The 22,004-nt window shown below is 42.1% G+C and overlaps 1 protein-coding gene across 12 annotated transcripts in view; it reads right to left on the reverse strand.

The window, feature by feature from the left end:
• Nucleotides 1-16,687: 16,687 nt before the first annotated feature.
• Nucleotides 16,688-22,004, reverse strand: part of ZNF521 (zinc finger protein 521) — a 230,143-nt gene continuing 224,826 nt past the window's right edge. For all 12 annotated transcript variants that reach the window (XM_032123789.1, XM_032123865.1, XM_032123807.1 and 9 more), the window contains one exon: nt 16,688-17,518. In XM_032123789.1, coding sequence (XP_031979680.1) covers nt 17,489-17,518 — 30 coding nt within the window. In that variant the 3' untranslated portion in view covers nt 16,688-17,488. The remainder of the gene's footprint in view (nt 17,519-22,004) is intronic.

Consider the following 22,004-nt stretch of genomic DNA (forward strand, 5'->3'; position numbering starts at 1 on the left):
GTGGTTCCACAGTCATGACCTACTTATCCTTCCAACTCTTGCCAAGATTACCAAAACCACTCATGTTCAACCAGGGGCCTCTTTCTTCCTTGGCAATACTTGGAATCACTCATCAAGGGAAGGAGTACTGTTACCACTGGAGAGCACTCTTATACAACTACAAATACTGATTTATGTCCATCAGCCCCCTACTTCATCCCATTCTGTTCAATGTCTGAAACATCTGGCAGGTATTTTAAGTATTTGACCACCATTGGTCATTAGAAGAGCTGGAGGAAGTTTCTTGGATGTTCTTCAGAAGACTGGATCCTGTTACGCTACCTTCTGTGTTCACTTCCTTTATGTGCTTGTGGGACAACAACACTAAGTTTACCACTGGAGGTGGTCTAAAAGCTGAGGGAAGCCTTGAAATCTTTGCTTCTTGCCCTCTTAACTCATACTATAAAGGGACCTGTGCTCTGTGGAGTCTAAGAAGTTATTTTACCAACTGCAGTTTTGCAAGAATTAATGTCCATCACTTTCTCCATCTGTTGATACTTTTTAATGAGAGAGAAGCAGTGGTCTACCAGCAACTAGTGATAGTTTTCCTGAAATCTACCCAATTAATAATTGGGTGGGTGACTGCAGGCTGGCATTTCAGGGGCATTTATAATGCAATTGCAGCTGATAATGCTCTTGACTATCACAGGATCATTGCAGTTGCCCAAGGCATTAGCAGGCAGCTATCACATACTCCCAAAGCTATCTCATCTCCAGACTCAACCCGCCCCAGTCCCACAGGAAGTGCTCCAACCCTGGCTGTCCTGGTGGCATCCACTGATCTCACTTCCAGCTCGACATCTTTCTTGAACTGGGGCAGGGGGCAAAATTGAGCACAGTATTTCAGTTGTCGTCCAACAAGTGCCAAGTAAAGGGGAATAATCACTTCCACTGCTCTGCTCCTGTGAGCACAGCCAGGGATGTTGCCTGCCTGCCTTGCTGCCAGTGGAATCCACGGTGCACTGCGGATTCACGCTTAGCCCAAAGTCCACCAGGACGCCCAGGCCCTTTGTAGCAGAGCTGCTCTCCAGGCAGTCAGTACCCAGACTCCTTTGCTATCTTGCGTATGTCTGTGGTGGTCTGGCAGATTATTTTAGTAATTCACTTGAACTGGCTTGGCTTGGGATTCTCTGGACTTGATGTAACATCCTGCAAAATACCCAAAGAAAATTTAGTCTACTCTAATGGGCTATTTTGTACCATCGGTTGAAAACAGGAACCATCCGGGATGGGGATCAAGTCTTGTGAAGAAATATTTCTAATGGCAGAACCCTTTATCACTCAAGACATTTTCCGAAAATTATTGCAATCCAGCCTATGAATCAGCAGTCATTAAATCTTACATCCTGAGTACAAGAGGCCAGATAATACATTTTTCCAAGGTCTCTCCAGTACTTGCTGGAATGTGATGGCTCTTCAGGCTCTTTTGAGTGATGCATGTCACATACTGCACATAAAAAAATGTACGAGCACTCCATGTGATCATACCGAGCCTCTGAAGATTTCTTTGGCTCTTCAGTTGCTTAGCTCAGATTCCCAAGTGGGACACAGCAGTTCGTTCTTCAGCTTGCATGGAAATGCTGACTTGCTTAATTTAAGAATTATTAGTGGGATTTTTAGAAGGGCCTTAAGTGACTTATGAACATAAGCCCCATTGAAAGTCGAATCCTACTTTCCATAAATATCGACCATATTTCTTCTGGTAAAATGTTTCTGGCTCAAGGGCCTCCTGCCAAAAACAACCTGTCTCCATTTCTAGACAACTTTCACCCTGCATTTTTGATATGTGCAACGTCCCCACAGAGCACAGCGTTGCAGGTCAGGAAATGAGTGTGGAACAAAAGAAGCGTAGGAAGCACTGTCGACTGTGTATCCGACCTGGGAGACAAGACATGGTGTGGCTGCGGCTGGGCTGTGAGAGTTGCAGCCTCCCTGGGACTCCAGCCAGGAAATTGCACAAAGCCCAGAGCGAGAGCCCCCCACCATTTTTTTTTTCTTCACACTGACAGATGTCCCTCTCTAGCAGCCTGTCATGCTAGAGAGAAGTTACAGAGGTGACAAAAAATGTCAGCTGGGGAGTATGGCTGTTTCTCTGACTGGTTTCCAGAGTCTGTTTGCAGACAGAAAATAGGGGAGCTGCTTAGGCACAGGCTGTGGGCAGTAAGAGACTGGGGACAATGAAGCCTGCAGCTGGAAAACACGGGAGGAGGCAGGAAGTCCTATATCTTCTTCCTTTCCTCTCACCCCTCCCTATACTGGCCATTCACTTTAACAACTGATTCTTCCCCTTCCATATGTGGCTTGTGAAACATCTCACCACAGTAGCTGGAGATTTCCAGAGCGCTTTGAATACCCCGACCAAATACCTGATCACTTCAAGGTTCTTTTCCACAAACAGAAATTCAGGACAAGGAGATGAGGGGAGATTTCTAGAGAAAACTTTACTGTGTCACCAGTTGGAAAAGCAAGTATTTGCTGAGGTCCTTCTGTGTTCAGGGTGTCATCAGCACAGGAATTTTAGCATGACCATCATTGGGCTACTGAGCTTTGGACAGGGAAGCATTTGTGGCAGTGTTGCAGTACCTCCCATCTTTAAAACAAATGGGTATCACATCTGAGGCACCTTTATTATAACTTCAGGTTGGGTTCCTCCCATACTGAGAGACTACAAATGGCATCTTGCTTTAGAAAAATATAGGTCCGCGACCTGAAATGTATGTAAATGATAACAAGTCTTTTGACATACAACTAATAACAAAAAAATAGCAAAACTGCCATCACAGTGGGTAGACAAAATGTACAGAAGAACACTGGTTAAAAAGGGCTCAGTTTTGGGGACAGTGTGGGCTATCTAGGGCTGCAAATACAGTAGATCTCAGCTTGGCCACAAGCTCTGTTTTCTCATCATTCAGCTGAGGCTCTGGCTGAAGGATGTCACAGCTCCCTCTCTCCTGGTGATCCAAGTCCTCTTAAAGCAAAAATAAGGGTGTAAGACAGAGAGAAGATGAGATGAGCCCCGACCATTACCTGAAGACTGGGTTTGGATTGCCCAGCCCAGAAGCTCATCTGTGCCTCTGGTCACATGGTACAGATTGATCCTTTGGTATCTGTTCCCACCTTCTTAGATGGAACAGGCAGTTCAACAGACTAGAAAATATTGCTGAATGACACATTTTTGGTAAGCATAGGGTCATTCTCTATAAAAGAAGAAAAGGAAGATTTAAGAGAGAAATAATGGTGAAAAAAAAATACACCTTTCTTTGTTTCTGTTTTATTTTTGGAGAAGCAGACTATTACATTTCTGGTGTACTTTCTTAACAGATACCAGGAGACTTTTCAAAGGTTATTTTTGGAGCCATTAGATCTCATTCTTTCCTGGAGCTGTGGCCAGGTCAACAACACTAAGGAGTGACTATTTGTACCGGATGATCTCTGCCTCTCAGCCTCTGTGTCCTGTGGAGCAGGCACTGCTGCTTGAAATAAGTCTAGCAGGGTTTGTTTTGGGGTTCAGCTTGTTTCTTGAGTCCCCTTGGAAAGTGACCATGGCAATTAGAAATATTAATTGAGCTGCACAGAAACTCAGCCAGAAACTTGTTCTCTCCTTCAGGGAGCAGCCACAGAGACCTGGATGCCAGCTGAGGTCTGTGAGGTTTAGCAGGCTGCTAAACTGAAGGGCAGGAGCCAGCTCTGTGCTGGGGACCCCAGCCATGCTGTTGGCTTATGGCTTGTGATGCCGATGTGACACAGCATCCTCACATGTGTGCTCCTCCATGCTGGGTCTGGGTGCCCAAGTGCTCACATGTGCAGCTTCCACACTGGGTCTCTGCTGGTTCCCAGCCTGAGAAGTGTCTAATATAAGTGAGATGCATGCTTGCAAGAGCAGTGCTGAAATCCCAGCCCTGCTGGCCAAACCACCTCTCCAACTTCTTGTGCAGCCACTGGCACAAGGAAGGGCAGGAAGGGCCAAGATCTCACTTTTTTCATTTCCAAGAGCTTTGGTTTTAAACCTGTAACCTGGGGAGGAATATTCAAGCTGTTCCCTCTTGTGCTCGATATTTTTAATATACAGTGGGAGATTCAGTAAGCCATTACTTTCCTTTTCCCCTCCTGTGTGATTAATTTTGCAAAGGAGTCTGCTTATGACAGAAACAGTGACAAACACAAGCAGCTACTCACCTGCTTTCCAAATGTGCCTTTGGGGCCAGCCTGTGAACCATTCCATCATGCTGATGAAGAGTCCCACAAGCAGCTTCCACCACCCTTGGTGGGAATGGAGCCCCTGCCTCGCTGTGGTGCACAGAGGTGGAAGCTGGAGCAATGGTGCCCAGGTGACACCACCTGACTGGCAGCTGAGGAAACAGATGCTCAGCTTCACACACTCAAAGGATGCCCACTTTCATGCTGTTAGGAGTATCTCCCTGCCAGTGGAGCGATAGTGGGATGGTGGGATAGTGACACAAGCACAAAAGGCAGTCGGATCTGACTTCATTTTACTTTTCTGTAGCTGCAGCTTTAAAAAGTCTGGAAAAGGTTTTCCACATGAAATTAATTATGCTTCAGCCTAGATCCACAGTCATGAAGTAGTCTTCTAGTTGTCCCTGTTCACAAAATCATATTGTATTTACAGCTGGCAGTGAACACTGGCTATAATCATTTCGTATGTGTAAATGTTTTAGACAAAAGCAAATTCCATAGATAATGGAATTTTAGCATACACCAAAACACACGTCTTGAAGGATTCAAGATGCTTAATGACAGGGACTAGTTAACACCAGCAGCCAAAGAGATAAAAACAGCACTATGAACTTAAGGAAAGCAAGTGAGCTCACCAAAGGTGAGTCTCAATGGTTTGTCAGGTTTCACATTATGCCTCCTGGATCTAAATGTCCTGTTCCATATGCCATTTTGCTAAATGGGGCACAGAAAAAGGAAGAGTACAATTCTCTCTTCAGTGGGCACTTCACATGTAGTGGCCTCCACTTCCATCTCAGCCTGAAGAGGAGTCCCTTGTCCACACATGGGCCTTCCAAATTTCCATGAGGGAAGGACTACCTTTGGTTTGATGCAGCCTCTTTTTGCAGGGTGCCACCTTGCTGTACCTGATGCACGAGTGACCCTCACTCACCCCAGACCTGGATCCTGCAGAAGGAGAAGCTCTGCCATGTCCCAGCCACTAAAGGTGGTACGAACCTGCACATGCAGCTGTTCTGATGTCATCATGCTTTAATATGGAACAACAACCATATCTTAAAGCCCTGCCTTGTGCATTCATCAACCAAACCTGAACGTTCCCCAGGTATTACAGGTATTCTGCTACCAAAATCCGAGCACTGCAGAGAATCCTAACCTCCTGGTTTTTCTGGCTTCTCTCTGCCCTGTATCAGTGGGCAGGATGTGGAGTCTCTGTGATGTCTTTAATACAACACAAGAACAGTGGTTTTCTTATTTCTAGTTCAGCCTTTGAGGAAGGATAACCTGAAATGGAATATATCCTGATCCATCTGTGATGAATGACATGGATCTGTTTATACAGATGTTTTTACAGTTAGTTAGTTAATTGTAATTATTTCTTGTATTCCAAAGCAGCTTGCAGCATTGCAGAGATCTGCTAAGTGATCAGTGTTCTACAGAGCTGCTGTGAACATTGGTTTCTAAAGTACAGGTGAGACCCAGAATGAATCTATACCAAAGAGATTCTCTGCAAAAAGTGAAAGAGGAAACTGAACTTGCTCTTAGCAGCCCATTTCAGCCTCCACTTCTGCTGCAGCCATAGGCGTCCTTAGCATGATGTGATGGGAGAGGAATTTTAGCATGACATGTGGCACAGATGGGTCAGAGAAGGGACATTAGCACATCTTCACCTCCAGTCTCCCAACTCATCCAGCTCTCTCCTGCCTCTAGAAAATGTTATTTCCTTTAGGTCCATTGCATTGGTGCTGACAAAATGTAGGCCTACAGCAATGTTTTTTCCACTTGAGGAAATAGGGAATCCTGAATTAAATCTTCCCCGTTGATGTTTGCACTGTGTTTTGTTTTGGTTTGTTTTTATGTAGCCTACAGCTCTGTTATTTCAGTCACATTTACTTCTGCTCACCTACAAGCAGTTCACCATCATCAGCTTCTTGCTTACGTACCATCCCTGTGTCACTGCCAGGGGTGTGCAGCTCATTCTTTGCTCCTCCACATTAAAAGCACTTTGAAGGGTTTGCTTTTGCTGTTCAGATCCTTACATCTTCATGCAGCTGCTGCTGCTGTCCTGCTTCCATATGGGCAACCATATCCTTGATATTTTCTTTTATTTTAAATTTCATCTGATAATTCAATTGACTATTCCAACTCAAAATTATATGGATCAGGCTAGAAAATATACTTATATTTTCCTGGGATCAGGGGGATGTGAGAACAATGGTAGTTTGGCTAGATGAAGGATTCATGCATCCCTGTGTCCCACATGTGACTGATGGCTTTTGTCAGCTCATGGCCCTCCTTAGCAAGTTGATGTTCTCATATTTAGTACTTGATCATTTGTTCCATGAATTTTCCCAATGATATTTTTTAACCTACGTAACTTTTTGGCTTCCACTCTGTCCTGTGATAAGGAGTTGTACAATATAGCCATATTTAGGGTGAAGAAGAACCATCTTTTGTTTGTGTTGAACCTTTCAGCATGTTGCTCTTCCACCAAGGTGCTATTAGTGCTGTTCTTTATCACTTGTGCCTCTGTAAGCTAAGAAAAGGAAAAAATCCTCCATATATTTTATTGTTTTGGAACAAAACACGTAGTTTTCTAAGTAAAAATAAAGTGGTCCATAATGAATATGATGTAAAGTGTAAATTGCAAATCAGAGCTGACAATTGAATGCCTGAAAATCCGATGCTGCAATTTTTCCCCTTTCTTTAAGACCTTTGAACAAATCATTGGGGGCTCACAACATCTGAAAGTGCTTAGGTGAAAGTGGCACGAAGAGGTGTGATCAAAGCCGTTTTCATAGCAGACACAAAAATCATCGCATATCTGATTTAGAACAGGGTAAGCAAAACCTAACCTGCCTGCTGGAGAAGATTCCATTGAAACTAGTGTGAGCTATCATGAGGCTCAAGTAGCATGTTTGGGACGCTGGAGATTTGGATCTAAAGCCAGCCCTCACCAACAGGCATTTAAATACGCTGGAGACTCCGAGTCTTGCAATGTTATGATGTTATGTATATGAAGAAAACTCACTTTAAATTATGCAGTCTGATGTTAGGATGAAGTTAAATTGCATACGAAATAATAATTTTCATTATCAGTTACAAAATCCCCCCGCATTTTAAAAAGCTGTTCGTAGACATCTAGCAATGTAGGTTAAAAGAGAAGAAAAAAAGCCCAACTTTTTAGCAAGGTAAAAAATAATGTGTTTAGCTTCAGGCACTCTTTAAACAGCCTCTTTTCTGAGAAGGGAACACAGATGTGTGAGATTCTGGATTTAGTTCCAAGCCAATACTCTTAATTAACTTCAAATTGTTTAAATATATAACATCTCAGTGCAGGGATGCAGCATCCTGGGGGTGCACTGGGCTGCGGTTGTGTCAGTTGTTCCCAAAGTTCACCTGCAGCACCCCAAACCACTGCAAGAGGCAAACATATGTGCCTCATAAGGGCAAATTACTTCAACATGTGTCTGTTCTTCGGACATGAAAATAAGGCCAGAAGGGTGTTCATACTGGGAGGAATGCTTGGGATAAGGAATAGAAATATTGGTTAAAGCTTGAAGAGCACATTTTGCCATTGCTTTCAAATTACCCTGGGAATGACTGGGAGAAAGAAAAGATACTTGGGAAAGACATAGGGGTTCTGGAAGATGGAAACTGGTCCTAGACTGTAGCTCTCAAGGATAAACAGTAGGCAATGAGCAAGTAGGGAGCCTGGGTTTGGTTGGGCCAAGGGATGGATTCTAGTGATACACAAAAATAAAACAGAAAAAAGAATTTTCAGTGAGTTGAAATTCACTTTATGTGGTCTGTTCCATCAATGAAAAAGATTCAGTGGTTCACAAGTCAAAAGGGAGTTGACACTGCCTTCCTGTGGCCCCAGCTAAGGCCGCCTCCCTCAGCTCCCAGGGTGTAGATGTCATTTGTTTGTGCCAGTTGTGTGCTGCACTGATCCCGTGGGCAGCAGCACCAAAAACAGGTCTGGGGGAAGTTATGTTCCTGCCCATTGTGGCAGGTGTGAGCAGTGTGCAGCAAACAGCACCTAGATCTTCCAGCTGAGCACCCAGGGTAAAGGGAAATGTTATGCTACTGCTCACACTATGGTTGATGTCCCCCCTATGTACCTGCTGAAGTCCTGAGGAAACTTGGGTGCATAAGCATGTAAGTGAGAGGTCTTTATCCTGTGCACAGTCAGTTGCAAAGAAGTCTTCTGATCTATTGAATTTGTGACTTTAATATTATTGGTTTTTGCAATCTGTACATTTGTATACACATGCTTTTTGTATCTGATTTTTCTCCTGTATTTCACTGGTAAGACACCACTGTAACTTCAATAACTTCAGGAGTCTTGCTCAGAGCTAAAAGTACTGTAAATGAGTGGATAATCAAGTCTGCAGTGTCACCCCCCAGTTTCTGGGCTACATGCAGGCAGTGTCCTGAGGACGTATCTGTGCTGAGCCCCACGCCGTGAGGAGATCCCCAAGCAAGCAGCCAGAGAGCAGGCTCTGGATGGCTGTGTCAGTGTGCTATGATGCTATTAATTAGTCCTGAGTTAATTAGCCCTTGCGAGAGGCAGTGTTAACCTGGCTGTATGGCTTTGGGGACCCTTTGTACTGTCTCTGCATGGGATTGTGCCGTGTCATGCCTTGAGGATGTACCATCCCCTTCTGAGCCAAAGCAAGATCTGCCACACTTTGCTCCTGTGTCACACGGGTGGGACAGGGGATTTTGGTAGGAAGGATGGTCTGTGTTGCTCAGAGGAGCAGTGAGGAACACCACAGAGTGAATGGAAAAGGTTGTGGCAAAGGTCTGTAGAGTGGGCCTAAGTCACAGGGAGAATTTGAAAAGGTAAGAAGCAGGTTGATTATTTTCTGTCAGGGGATTAAATGAAACAGACTCAAACTAAAGAAAATGAAGCATTTTTTCATGCAATGGATAGTTTAGAAATCAAACTCCCTCTGCCAGTATTTTGTGTGTGTTGGACATTTATACAGGCTCAAAAAGCTAATTAGACAAATAAAGGAAAAAGCCACCCAAAGGTGTCAAATTTCAAGACTCACTTTAGACTAAGGAAGTCCTGGGGCAGCAGTCACTTGAGGCCAGGAAAAGGAAACTACATCAAAGACAGCTCACTACTCCGTTGTCCTAGTCTTGCATTTTTTCCCTGTCATTTGCTTCAGGCCAGTGGTGCTGCCAGCCCTGGCTCAGAGGAGTGTTTGGTCTGTCTCAGTAGAGCTCTTCCCAGGGCTCACTATGCTGTATCTGTTGCAAATCTCACAGGTGTTCCCCAATCACCAAGGAGCTTCTTGTGCTTAACGTAAAACAATGTGCCTCCATACAAAGGTAGTAGGCATGCCCTTAAAAGAGGAAGAATCAGAATCATAGAACTATAGACAGTCTTGCACTGGAAGGTACATTAAGGATTATTTGGTTTCAACCCCCCTGTCATGGGTAAGGATGCCACCCACTAGATCAGGTTGCTCAAAGCCCCAAGACTAGGACCAAAGAAAAAATAATAATGCAAAATCACGTCATATTTTTCATGCAGGGTTTTACCTATACTGCAGAAGAAATGCATGCCACTCATGACATACTCTGAGAAAAATTATAATATAGCCCACAGAGAGTGTAGGAAGAATATGTTGCTTGGATAAAATTTTAGGCCAACTCATATCAACTTAAGTAGTGTAGGAATACAGTACCAAACCCAAGACACTGTGTGTCTCATTCTGAGAAAAATTCAAGCATGTGTTGCCACAGACAGACTGGCATCAGCAGTTTGACCTTTAACAAAAGCTCTTGCTTAGTAACTTCAAATACTACAGAAAGATCTAGTAGCATCTAACAAGTGAAGTAAGCAGAGTCATGGAGCTGTAATGCTCAGCAGGCTGATTGATATTTGTCAGGCTTCCAAAGCTCTGCTCCATGCCTATGTTCAAGGCAAGCAAATGAGAAAAGGAAATTCAGAAAAGGATGATAATTAGCAGTATCTCCCTCAGCAAAGGCCTTGCAGGTTTTCAAATTGGCTCCTGCCTTTCTCAGCCTGACAGGAATCAGCCCAGAGAAACCGTGTGTATGAAAAAATTTCTGTAATTTAACAACATCATTCACATGTTCAGGAACTCCTTTGAACAACCAAGTGAGCCAGGAATCTAATGAACAAACATTTGAACGTAACCTCTGGATAACCCTCTAATCTTCTCCATTCCCCTTGAAAATCTGAGGAGGAAAACACTAGAAGACAACAGATTGAAAAAGCCCGACCAAGGGAACTGCTGGTGGACAGCTACAGCTAGGCATGGGTGTTTCTCTTGTTTGCAAATTTTAGCAATTAAGGAAGTGTTGAAAGATTCTGAAAACATGTTATCATTGAGAGAAGAGAGACTCCTGGGATTTAAATGTCAGACAGAAATAGGGGAAAAGACTGATTGGGTTTAGTTGATGGTAAGTCAAAAGTAAATTCAGACTTTCCCCTCAAACAACATAAGCTGTCAAATATGAAAGTCAGCAAGTCATTCTTCTTCTGATTTCACAGACTATGAATACCAAAGCAACACATACCACAATAACAAGGCAGTGTTGAGAGGAGCTCTAAAACTCCATCTGATCCTCCATATGTTGCAAGAGAAGTAGGGGTTTTTGAAGGAGACAGAGTCCGCAGTGAGAAGAAAATGTCTGAAAGACTCTGGAGATGGTTTTGTGGGCAGATACTACTATGAGAAGGAAAGCAGAACTAAAAAAGGCCAGATATTGATTAGGAAAAGCTGTGAATAAGGTTAAACATTTACAAATAACCCATCAAGCAGCTAACATCTAATCAAAACCATAGTCTTTCATTTTATGCCAGAAAACTAATTATATTGAGTTAAGCCAAAAGAACAAAGGTGTTTGGAAATAAAATATGTCGAAGGATGAACGAATCAACATGAATCTTAAATTCATGAGGAATGATGACCTAGTCACCAAATCAAATATGGGCTCACAAATTTAATTAAAAAAATCAAAATAATCCTGCATCAATCATTAAACAATTAAAACATGGGGAGTAATGAGGGAAATGATGGCAGTCAAGTAAAAAGGAAACATGTAATCATTGTTTTCTGAAAAAAAAAAGGAATGAAAGACTCCGAAAGGTGGGCCTTGCCCCGAATTAAAAATCTCAATATGCCTTTTGACTCTCAGTTGCTGTTGATCTCTGGTCTCATTGTCTGCAAAACTAGCTTTGTTTCCACTTATCCTCTGCCCATTATTTAAGCAGAAGGACATAATTCACCTTGTGGAGGTGTTGCTGTATCTCAGGGCGACATGATTTGATCTTGGCAAAGTGACTCAGCAAGCAAAGCAGCATAATTTGGTACCGAATTTCTAACCACTCTTCTGAACAAGTCTATCATTGGTCCCACAAACAAGGATGAAGGTTGCATGAGAACAAGAATCTAGAGTGGACACAAAAATTAAACAAGCAGACCAACAAGGAAGACATCATTAGATTAGAGACATGTAGCATTGCAAGGCTCACTTGGACAGCCAGCACAGTGGCCTGCATGGCCATAAAACTTTGAATGATAAGTGTCTTCGAACTACTTTACAGTTTAAATCTTTAAATCTCTACACTTCTCCCTGAGGTCCATGCAAAAGTAATGGTTAGGTAGGATGTTCAGCAGGAACCCATGTCGCTGGCAAAGCCAACAGCACCATTTCTACAGCAGCAGGTTCTTTCCCAATAGCTCAGTGATTCTTATTTGTTTTGATTTGGGCATCCAGTAGGATCACTGCCCGAGCAAGTATGACATCTACAGCAGAAACAACCATGAATGTGTTTTGCTTTGCACCATCCCAGAGAAGTTTGCTGTTGAAAACTTATGCTTAGAAAATAATGAATAAGAGAAGCATCACAGACCAGCCCAAACCATCTTGACCCTGCTTAAAATTTAGTTGTGTGCTCATACGAAAAACAATGTCACAGAGGAAATGCCTTTTCCTGCAGAAAAGCAGAATTCTGTCATCTCTTTGTCCTACACATGGACTGGATGAACCAGAAAAGACATTTTACTCTTGGAGTTTTCATTCCAAAACACACCTAAGGATTGGGATATTACTTACATAGATGAATGTTTACTACAAAAGCCATCTGTTTTATACTTGAAAATAAATAGAGAATGAAATATCTCAATGTATTTCATTTTACCTACTAAACTGCATTTGTGTGCTTAACATTAACCTTCCCATTCAAATGTCATTAGCTCCTAATTAAGATGTTGATATGCTGATTGTATATCTTGCAGTAGAGATGATTTGCAGGCACTTACTAGGTGTTTATCAAACTCCAGCACACGTATTGGTTTAGCATGTGTGGCACATTTAATTTACTGAACACTGTCCCAGTTCTCCACTCTTTTTTTTTCCTCCTAATACATAATGAGCAAAACATGGCAAGTTGTCAGGAATAACCTCGGAAGAGAAGTAAAAGTAAGTGACCTAGGCACTCTTGTGCGAACAATTTTTACCACTGGTTTCAAGAAATCTTATTTAGAAATCTCTAAACCTATCCCAGCATATTACTGACAAAATTAAGAAACCCTCTGAATTTGTCTACAATTTACACTGTCTCGTAGTCAGAGACAGAAGCCTCCATAGTGTTAAAGTTTTTTTCCAAGCAACTTCCTTGCTGCTGGCAAGAAGAGTTTAAATCAGAGAAAGGCAGTGATGATTCTGCTAGTGCAAAAGCAGTTCTGCAACACAGGGTACATTTTCACAGGACTTTTTAATATAATTTATGAATATTTGCTCGCAACATAATTGTCTTTTCTGCTGACATTTTCAAAGCAACACTGTGATTTGTTGGGTCTCCTGAGAGTCCAAGTACAAAACTGATAATTATATTAAATATACATAGACAATAAAGAGTGTGTTTACATAACTATGCCCATAAATATCTGGTTGAACAGTCATTGTTCTCAAAACCCTTTTAAGCAGCTCTCAGAGGGATCCAATTCTAATGACATGATGGTTTAAAAGATGTTGCTCAGTCTTGTTCCATATTTAATTAACTTTCCTTTTTTAAACTTGTGATGGTGGAGACAATAACAAATAGCTCTGAAAAGAGAACGAGCTTTGAAACATGAGCGAGACCTTGTCAGGCTTTTGTGTGCCACACACAGAAGAAGATCTGCACACAAGGGTTGGTGGCCAGGGACTGTCCAGCTCCTGGGGGACTCCATTGCTGTAGCGTTCACAGTTCACTACGACTAATAACAACAGCAACAACAATAATAATAATTAAAGAAATCTTCTGCATACAAATAAGGCAAGTGACATAGGGAGGGAAAGTGAACATATTAAATGGAACTGGTAGAATAGGCCTAAACTTGTTTATTTTTGTGCTGCTATAGAGCAGTGAAGCAAATACTTTAAAGAGAATGGCACATTGCCCACTAAGATGTAAAGGGCGTGTGAGCATTAATCGAGCATCAGTGTATGACTGAACACATTAAGCAGGAATCAAGGTAACATTTCTAAATTCATGGGCAGTCTTATTCTATGGAGTCCTTCACGTTGCCTCATCCTAGACAGGGCTGCTGCAGCAGCCCAATATTCTGTTTTCACACTGAGCTATTTTTAATTGTCACCAATTATAATTCATTTACTTTTATGTGTCCTGGTTGTCACAATATTAACATTTGTAAGTCTTTCCCTTTGCAGGCTGTGAGAATCTGTTGTGACATCTCAATAAAGTGGGATTCAATCAAGGTGTGAATGAATTGTTAATCTTGTTATAAATAGAAAATGCCATATGTTGGTAAGGAAGGGATGTCTCCCTTTTTTCTGTTGTTGAGGACAGTGGTAATGAAACAGTGAGTGGTCATGCCAGAATTACTAATAAAGTCCAGTCACTGAGACATGGAAAGGACTTCAGCTTTTCTGCTGCTATTAAGAAGGAAGGGATAACTATTAATGCGTCCTAGCAGAGCTTTTGAAACATTTTTCATGGGTTTTTTTTCATGGGGTTTTGCATTTTTTCATGTAAAGTGACTTGTAAATCAGGGAAAGCAGTGAGAGCACTGGTCTTGGAGTGAACCAAAAGAATTCCGATAACCTCCATGTGGACTGAACCGCCTAAAATGGATTGGAAAGAATAACTTAGAGGCAACTGGTATGAACACATGTATGATGGTAGAAATTCTGGGTTTGGGTAGCTGAATGTCATAAAGGCCTAATACATGCTTACTCCTGGACAATCTTTTGTTCAGATAAAGAATCAGTGCATTTCCTCATAAATCCAGTGCTCAAGATATTGTCTGGGTAGGTCGCTTCACTTTTGCAGCGCAAATTCTGTATTTATATCTGCGTTAGGTCTGTGACATTTCCTAAACATAGCTCCGGCAAACAAGCAGAAGGACTAATTGCTTTATTAAACTATCACTTAGAGCAAAACTCATGTCCACTTGATATCTTGGGAATATAGCTGGTCTCAGAGGTAAAAGGATACCTTGTCCATCAGTCTATCCACACAACCCTTGAACAGATTTATCCTTTTACATTAGGCTAAGGGCATGAGGAGGGGCTTCTCTTAGCTTTTGCTAACCCAGGGCAGAGAGAGGCATGCCACAGCTGAAATGCGCACACGCACACAGAGTGCCGTGTCTCTTCTTCTAACAGGCAAGATGATCTGCCTCTCCTGTTGATTTTTCTAAATGCTGTGGTAATTCCCCAAGCAATACTCAGTTCTCATTGGGAAGTTCGGATGTCTTCCATAATCTATTTAAACAGCTATTTAGGTATCACTGAGAAACCTGTTAGTTTAGAAAAGGTAAGAGGATTCCAGCACTTGATACCAGCAACCAGCTCTCAGAAGCCACCTGGGGCTGCCCGTGGCCACAAGACCCCTCTATTCCCCTGTGCTGACCTCAAGGGAGAATTGATGCCTGAAGTCTTCACCACATTTGCTGTTGCTGTGTTTACTGTTCCTTTATTTACATATCTAGAAATTCAACATCTTTGCATGTTTTGCAAGCTGTCATGACAAGAGACGCTAGTAATAGACTATGTTTTGCTTGCTAACATATTTTTGACATATTTTAGCTTTTGATTATAAGATTGCATCTTTCCTTGCTACCATCTGTCTCAACTCAGTGGCACTCTGGCATTTACAAAAACAGTAGGGTGTAATATTTCTTATATACTTGAACTATACTACAGACATGTTATTTTCAGTCTTAACCAATATGTCACACTTTCACACATGAAGGCTGAAATGCCTTATATCCTTTAAGGTATCTGTCAAAAATAAAGAACATATCACATTCAATTTGGCTGAGATGAGTAATATATTAATGAGAATAAGAATGGGAACGATTTCTGACTTATAAATTGAGCTGGCATTTTACAAGCCTTGTGTATTCATGACTGCATTTATCCTTTTGTCAGCACAAATGAGATATTCATACAAAATCTAGGAATTTCTTTCTTGTATTTAGCAAAATCTGCACAATATTTTCAAAGCCAGAGTTTTAAATATGGCACATTTTTTCTTGGAATATCTGGTAGCCAGACACTTTCTGACTTTACTTGTTTTCTTTCTGTCTTCCATCTGTAAGAAGTCAAATTGTTACATTCAGCAAATTGGAAATCACGCTTTATATCTACCTTGACAGCACTAGGGAAGCAGCTCTAGACATTTGGACTTGTTGTGATGTGTGGCTGTGTAAAGGCAATATTTCAGCAGCACTGGTTTCCATGGGATAAGACCAGGATTCCAGCAATAGGATAAGATACTAGAATAGCGGGGAATGTTTTTTTGTCCTCTTTTGTCGGTGAGCTGGAGTAGTGGGGGACAGTGGCAGGCAAGGAGAGTTTTTATCCCTTTTTTTCTTCTCCTTGGAACTGCAGGCAGTCAGGAGCCAATTCAGACCTGAGCAAAGCTGTGAGGTGTTGTGAGAGCTCCCCCCGGGGCGTGGTGCCAGTGAGCATCACCCCGTGGTGTGTATCACCTCCAGTTCTGCTACCCATGCCAGAGGAGAGGGTGGGGGATGTCAGCTTAACAGCGCTGCTGGCAGAGCTGTGGTGGCTGCCTCTCATCAGTACCAGACCCAGCTCACTAAGTGATACTGCATTTAAATTTACTGATAATTATACACAGAAGATGCGCGGTGACTCCGCTGGCAACCAGCGTGTCAAGTGTGTGCAGAGACAGACAAATGAAAGAAACAAATAAACCCAGAAAACAGTGAATATCACCCTCAAGCACACATTGCCTTGCAGTGGGCTGGCAGATCTGTTTCTACTATTACATTTATTTAAATGCCTACCTTTGAGAAAAGCAACCTTTTCCTACTGAGCAGTGTACAGATCCTGATACAGTGGGAGTCCAGACCGTGGTGGTTCTTTAGGTAATACAGCAGCCGTAATAATAATGCTACTTTCTGAGGAAAAAGACAAGACACAAAGCACGCTCACACATAATGGTAAACTGAATTTATTTCCTTTTGGAAAACAATTCCAGTAATCTCCAGGTTCAGACCGCAGAGTAAACATTAATAACAGTAACATACAGGTTAGTTCAACTGATTCAAGAATTTGGCCATGTGAAATCATTAAGGAAAGTCTTGAACACTCAAAGCTTCAAATGGTATCCAGGAAAAAAATTCTTTGACAAACTACATAACAACTATTGCATATATGGTAATGCTATCTGTCATATCGCAAGGCTTACAAATATATATATGGGCCTTATTCAACTGTGGGTTCCTGCTCTGTGAGAAAGAGTCTCTTCATATTTTTTTGCAAGAATCTTCAGCAATAAAAAATAGTCTTAGATTCATCCGTTTGTATACCAAAAGAGAGATTTCTAGACTGAAGTTTAAACGAAAGGGAGGCCAAACAGAGCTGTAATGGAACATAGCTATTACCTTCTCCCTCCTCCTTGAAAATGACTTGTTTTGTTAAGCTATTTTTTCCCCCTCACACAGTATTATTATTATTTGTATCTTTCTTGAATAGGGCCCAAGTCCACTTGTCTTTATAAGACCATTTTAGTATCAGACAACATAATACATGTGCAACACTTTATATACAGGAAGTCTATCCGGTGCTCAAAAGTTCAAACACATGAACATCCAACAGTTTCGATAATACAAGTTTTATGGTACAATACAATGATTCTGAATAATATACATTAACAATGGAAGTTTCGTGCAAAGAGTAAAATGTGTTCCCTTTTTGTGCCACAAAGAATTCTCTGGAAGAGTCGGGCCTTGCACTAACTGCTGTGCTGGGTCATCGTATGGTTCTGCAACAAAAACAAAAGAAACAACTTAGTCACAGGACAGACATTTCTGTGTGAAAGAAGGATGCAAAAACAATTCTTCCAACATGTCTTGCAAAATGATGGGCTGGAAAAAGAGTTTTTTCGACCCCTCCTTGTTTAAACTAGCCAGAAACAGCATCATTATGGAAGAGAGGCGTTCTCCCCAGCTGTTTCACACCAGTATTCTTTACATGTGCCACAAGAAGGGTCTCCAGGTAAGGTGTGGGCTGACCTGCCCCAGTGAAACTGCAGACCAGGTCAGTAGTTCTGGTGTCTGCTTACACACAGCTCATGGTTTATGCATTGTGAAAATGAGAAGTGCATTTGCCATAAAAGTCTCACGCTAACTGGCGTGTGCTTCCTAGACTGTGGTACTGCTTCAAATGCACTCCTGCAGTAAAACCTATTTCCCCCACATGGTATGGCACAGTTTAGTCTGGTAAGAGGTGCTCTCTGCTAGAGAGGTCAGAGACTGATGAGAAAACAGGAGGGGCTGGCACACGCTGCCCTTTGGTCACCAAAAACCACAGGTATTTTGCCTCAGGTTAAGGCAGTGCCTTATGTGTAGTAACACAGCACAGACTTTGGAGTCTTAAATCCTCCTTTCCTGTACAAGTAATCACCAAATCAAGTAGCAAACACCAGTTTCACCCTCTTTCCTACCAGCCCTCAAATGGAATTGACCACTTTCAGAAAGATGCTAATGTGCTGCCTGTACTGGCTCAGATCCTTCACAAGCATTGACGTAAGAGCAAGGGACCAATCCAATACATCTTAAATTTTCAACAATGTACACTGGATCCACAGATTACCAGAAAATGTCTGTGAATACTGCTTCTCAGACAACAGGGCAGCCACTGATTAGTGATGAATTTTCCCCTTAGTTTTCGGGGCCAGATTTGGGCCAGTGACCCAGAGGGCAGGGGTGTCACATCCCATGATTTGCTCCCAGCACATCCAGACCCTTCACTCCACTTTATTAAGTTAATCTGTCTTTAAACCTCTTTGGACTAACGCACTTTAGGATGAACCTGTTCCCAAAAGACAGTCATCATTTACAACAAAGTGAACATCTACTGAACCATACCCTCCAGAGCCACCCATGAAAGGGCACATGAAAACAGCCACGGTGAAATGAATGTGAAACACAGCGTGACTGCAGACCAGTCTGAGAATCCTCTCTCCCATCCTCCTTTGCTCTCCCTAAACTCTGCACGCACACAAATAATAGTTCATGGGACATTTGGCAAGGAAAGGATCTTACAGTAAGACTGAGGAATTTTTAATGTAGTGCCATTCTCAAGATTAAAGGAAAATGACCCAGTGACACTCAAAGATGCAATTTCCAGATGTGAATACAAAATGATTTAATGCTGATGGCAGGAGTTCCAGACTGTCCAAGGCCAAAAAAATATGCTCCACCACTTGATTTCATCTAGTTCCTCATCCTTCCCATAAAATAATTTTAAAATGCTGTAAAGCCGTAACAATAGATGCAGCCAAAAATGTTGGCTGGTCACAGGTAATGGGCTTTGACTTTAAAGCACAAAAGCAAGGAAATTAAGAGTTAAGCCTGACAGCCAGTCCTTTTGTCATCCTGTTGTGTCCATTTATTGCAGCACTTACAGCATAGCACCACAGGCTTATTAGAGACCCTGCAGTACCTAGAAACAACAGGACAAGTTAAATATGGGGTGGCAGCCTGAATTCTGATTTTCTTCTCTGCTTCTGAGCAGGTGAAGTAATATGCCAATCGTTACATTGCACACAGATATTTGGGGGGGGTCTTTTGTTTCTAGTCTACTGAGAGCACGTCAGTCATGCCCATTTTTTATTTCTTTTCACTAAGTGAAAAATGCATAATCAGTATGAAGCTGGATGAACAGCTGCATATGAAGCAGTCAAAAGGTGTTTTAGGATTGCAGCCGTAACTCTCGCTGCAATGACATTTTTGATTAAAAAGTTAAAATGCCCAAATATGAAGGAAACAAAATAAAACACAGCATAAGGATTGACTTGCCCCAGCTCTCAGTGTCCCTGACTCCTGTGCCCTGGCGCAAAATGAGATTCTCTGGAGATAATGAAGAAATAATAGAAAAAACCAAGCAAGTGCTGCAGAGAAGAATGAGACAGGGCAGGATAGGAACATGAGGAAATGCTTTGAACAGCTTAGGCCTTAAAAAGGCAACTATACTGTTGTAAACAGTCAAAACAAAACACTGTTTCCAAAGTAATTAAGGCTCCCCAAATGTGAGGGACTAGGGAGAAATACCTATTTGGCTAAGTTGCAAAAAAATACAAAGTGGAAGCGCTTCAGGAACATAACATAGACAAGACAAGCAGGCGAAGGATGGGAGGAGAGAGATAAGAAAAGGAAGAGAATTCTGTAATCCCACAGAGAGCCATATTCCACTCTACCAAACGCCATCTATTGGAGACCCCATGTCTAAGTGACTGAAAATTGCAAACATTAATCCCAGTTATGAACAGCTGTTGTTTTTATGAGGGGTGTTGTGTTTAAAAATTTAGGGCAAAAATTCTCCTCTATTTCCCACGCAGCAGATCTCGACTCTGATAGTCTCTCTGCCTCGTGTGCAGCGAGCTCCCGCCTCCCCGGCAGTGGGAGATCAGGCAGGTGGGGAAAGCAGAATTTGGAGCTCCCGCCGGCAGGGACGCGGCAGGGCCATGGGAGCGCGGCACACCCAGGGAGAGCACAATATTACACTTGAGATCCCCTGTGTGGCTCGGCGAGCACGCTGCCCTTCACTAAAGACATGCTAGACAAGCCTGAAACGCGCCTCCTCCAGAAACTTCAACTACTTTGCCTGAGTTTGGAGCAATTAGTACATCCACTCGCCAAAGAGAAGTCATTTACTGAAGTACAGGAGGTATCATATGCTCCCCTTCCTTGCCTCCCCCAAATCTGATTGTGCATAAGCACATCTGTTTAATTATGTAGTAGTCTCCCTACAAAGCAAAAATGTCGATTTCCTGCTTAGCCATGGAAAGGGGAAAATATTTTTTCTCACTATAATCTTTCCTGGCCTTCAGCAACAGCTGTGTTCCAATTTCCCAGAGCTGGGAGCTCATGAGGAGACACTAGTTTGCAAATACAAATGCAAGCTTTGCATGCACAAAATGGAGGAACAGGGAAGCAGGAGGTGTGTGTGTGTCACTGCATTTGTTATCGTGTAGACACAAACCAGGGAAACTCCTACAGCCAAAATTTCTGTGTCTCAGTGTTATCTGGAAAGCAGGTATATTACCTGGGAAAACCTGAACTCAGTATATTTCACAACCAAAATAAACTCTTTAAGTGCATTTGCCCTATTCCTAGAAATAATTATTTTTGATAGCTGAATTCAGAATCCCAACTGTTATGTGACCTCCTATAAAATTACATGCCACCACTTTCCTGGATGAAAATGCTCTGAGATGTCCCTGTTATTAGTGTTAAGGACTTGAAAACATGCAAAGAATTTCAGGATAATACTGCGTGGAAGAATCTCCTTGGCAAACAAATACAGAAAGGTTTCTTTGCAGAAAGGCTCGAGACAAAAGAGGTAATAATACTTCTTGTTGTTTGGTGCGCGCCTTTGTGTTTCAGAGGGAACATGAGAAGTAATAGCTAGCAAAAAGTTGCCGCCCACAGCATCAAAATTAACGAAGAAAAAAATACCCACAGATAGCCACAGACTCAGTAGCCCATTAGAATCCTTAATGTGAACTGCAGTTGCATTCAATTTAAATGGGACTTTTGTGTTTTATTACTAGATGAAGCAAGACATGGCTGTACCTGACAAACAGCGCAAAGAGGGTACACATGAAGAGGTATAAAGATGAAATGTAGGTGCATTATTTCAACAGATGGTAACAGTACCACAGCAGCATGTTATTTTTTTCCTTAGTTCAAGAACACAAACATGAGAAATCAATCATCACTGATTAAGTAATTATGGTACCCTACATGTTATCACTTATCTGGAATCCTTTATCTGTGTACATTACAGACCATCTTGTAGTTTTTTGCATTCAAAAAAATAAAAGTGCACCCCACCACACTGCAATCCAGCTCCAGGTTGTAAAACAGAACTCTACATTACTATCAACCTTTAAGCGCTACAATTTACTTTTTTTTTAACAAAAGCAATTGGTTTCCAACAGGCTGGATAATAAGTCTTTTGACCTGCATTCTTCTTTGACCCATTAAGGTCACCCCTGTGCTCGGGCATATAGCTGACTTAGGAAATGCCTGCAAGTCCTGCATTTCATCTCCTGCCCACTCAAAATAAAGCTTTCTTTAAATGTGTCTGTACGGGTCCCCGAAGACCAGGGAGGCATCCCTGTAGTGGGCAATGGAGGGACAGAAGCTTCTGCCTTTATTAATGAATGCAGACCATTATGAGTCTGGCTGGCTCCTGCACTGTTCCCAGAAGCATATACTGTACGTGACTTAAAATGCTAGAAT

Source organism: Corvus moneduloides, chromosome 1, assembly GCF_009650955.1.
Source record: "Corvus moneduloides isolate bCorMon1 chromosome 1, bCorMon1.pri, whole genome shotgun sequence".
In the NCBI taxonomy this organism is placed as follows: domain Eukaryota; kingdom Metazoa; phylum Chordata; class Aves; order Passeriformes; family Corvidae; genus Corvus; species Corvus moneduloides.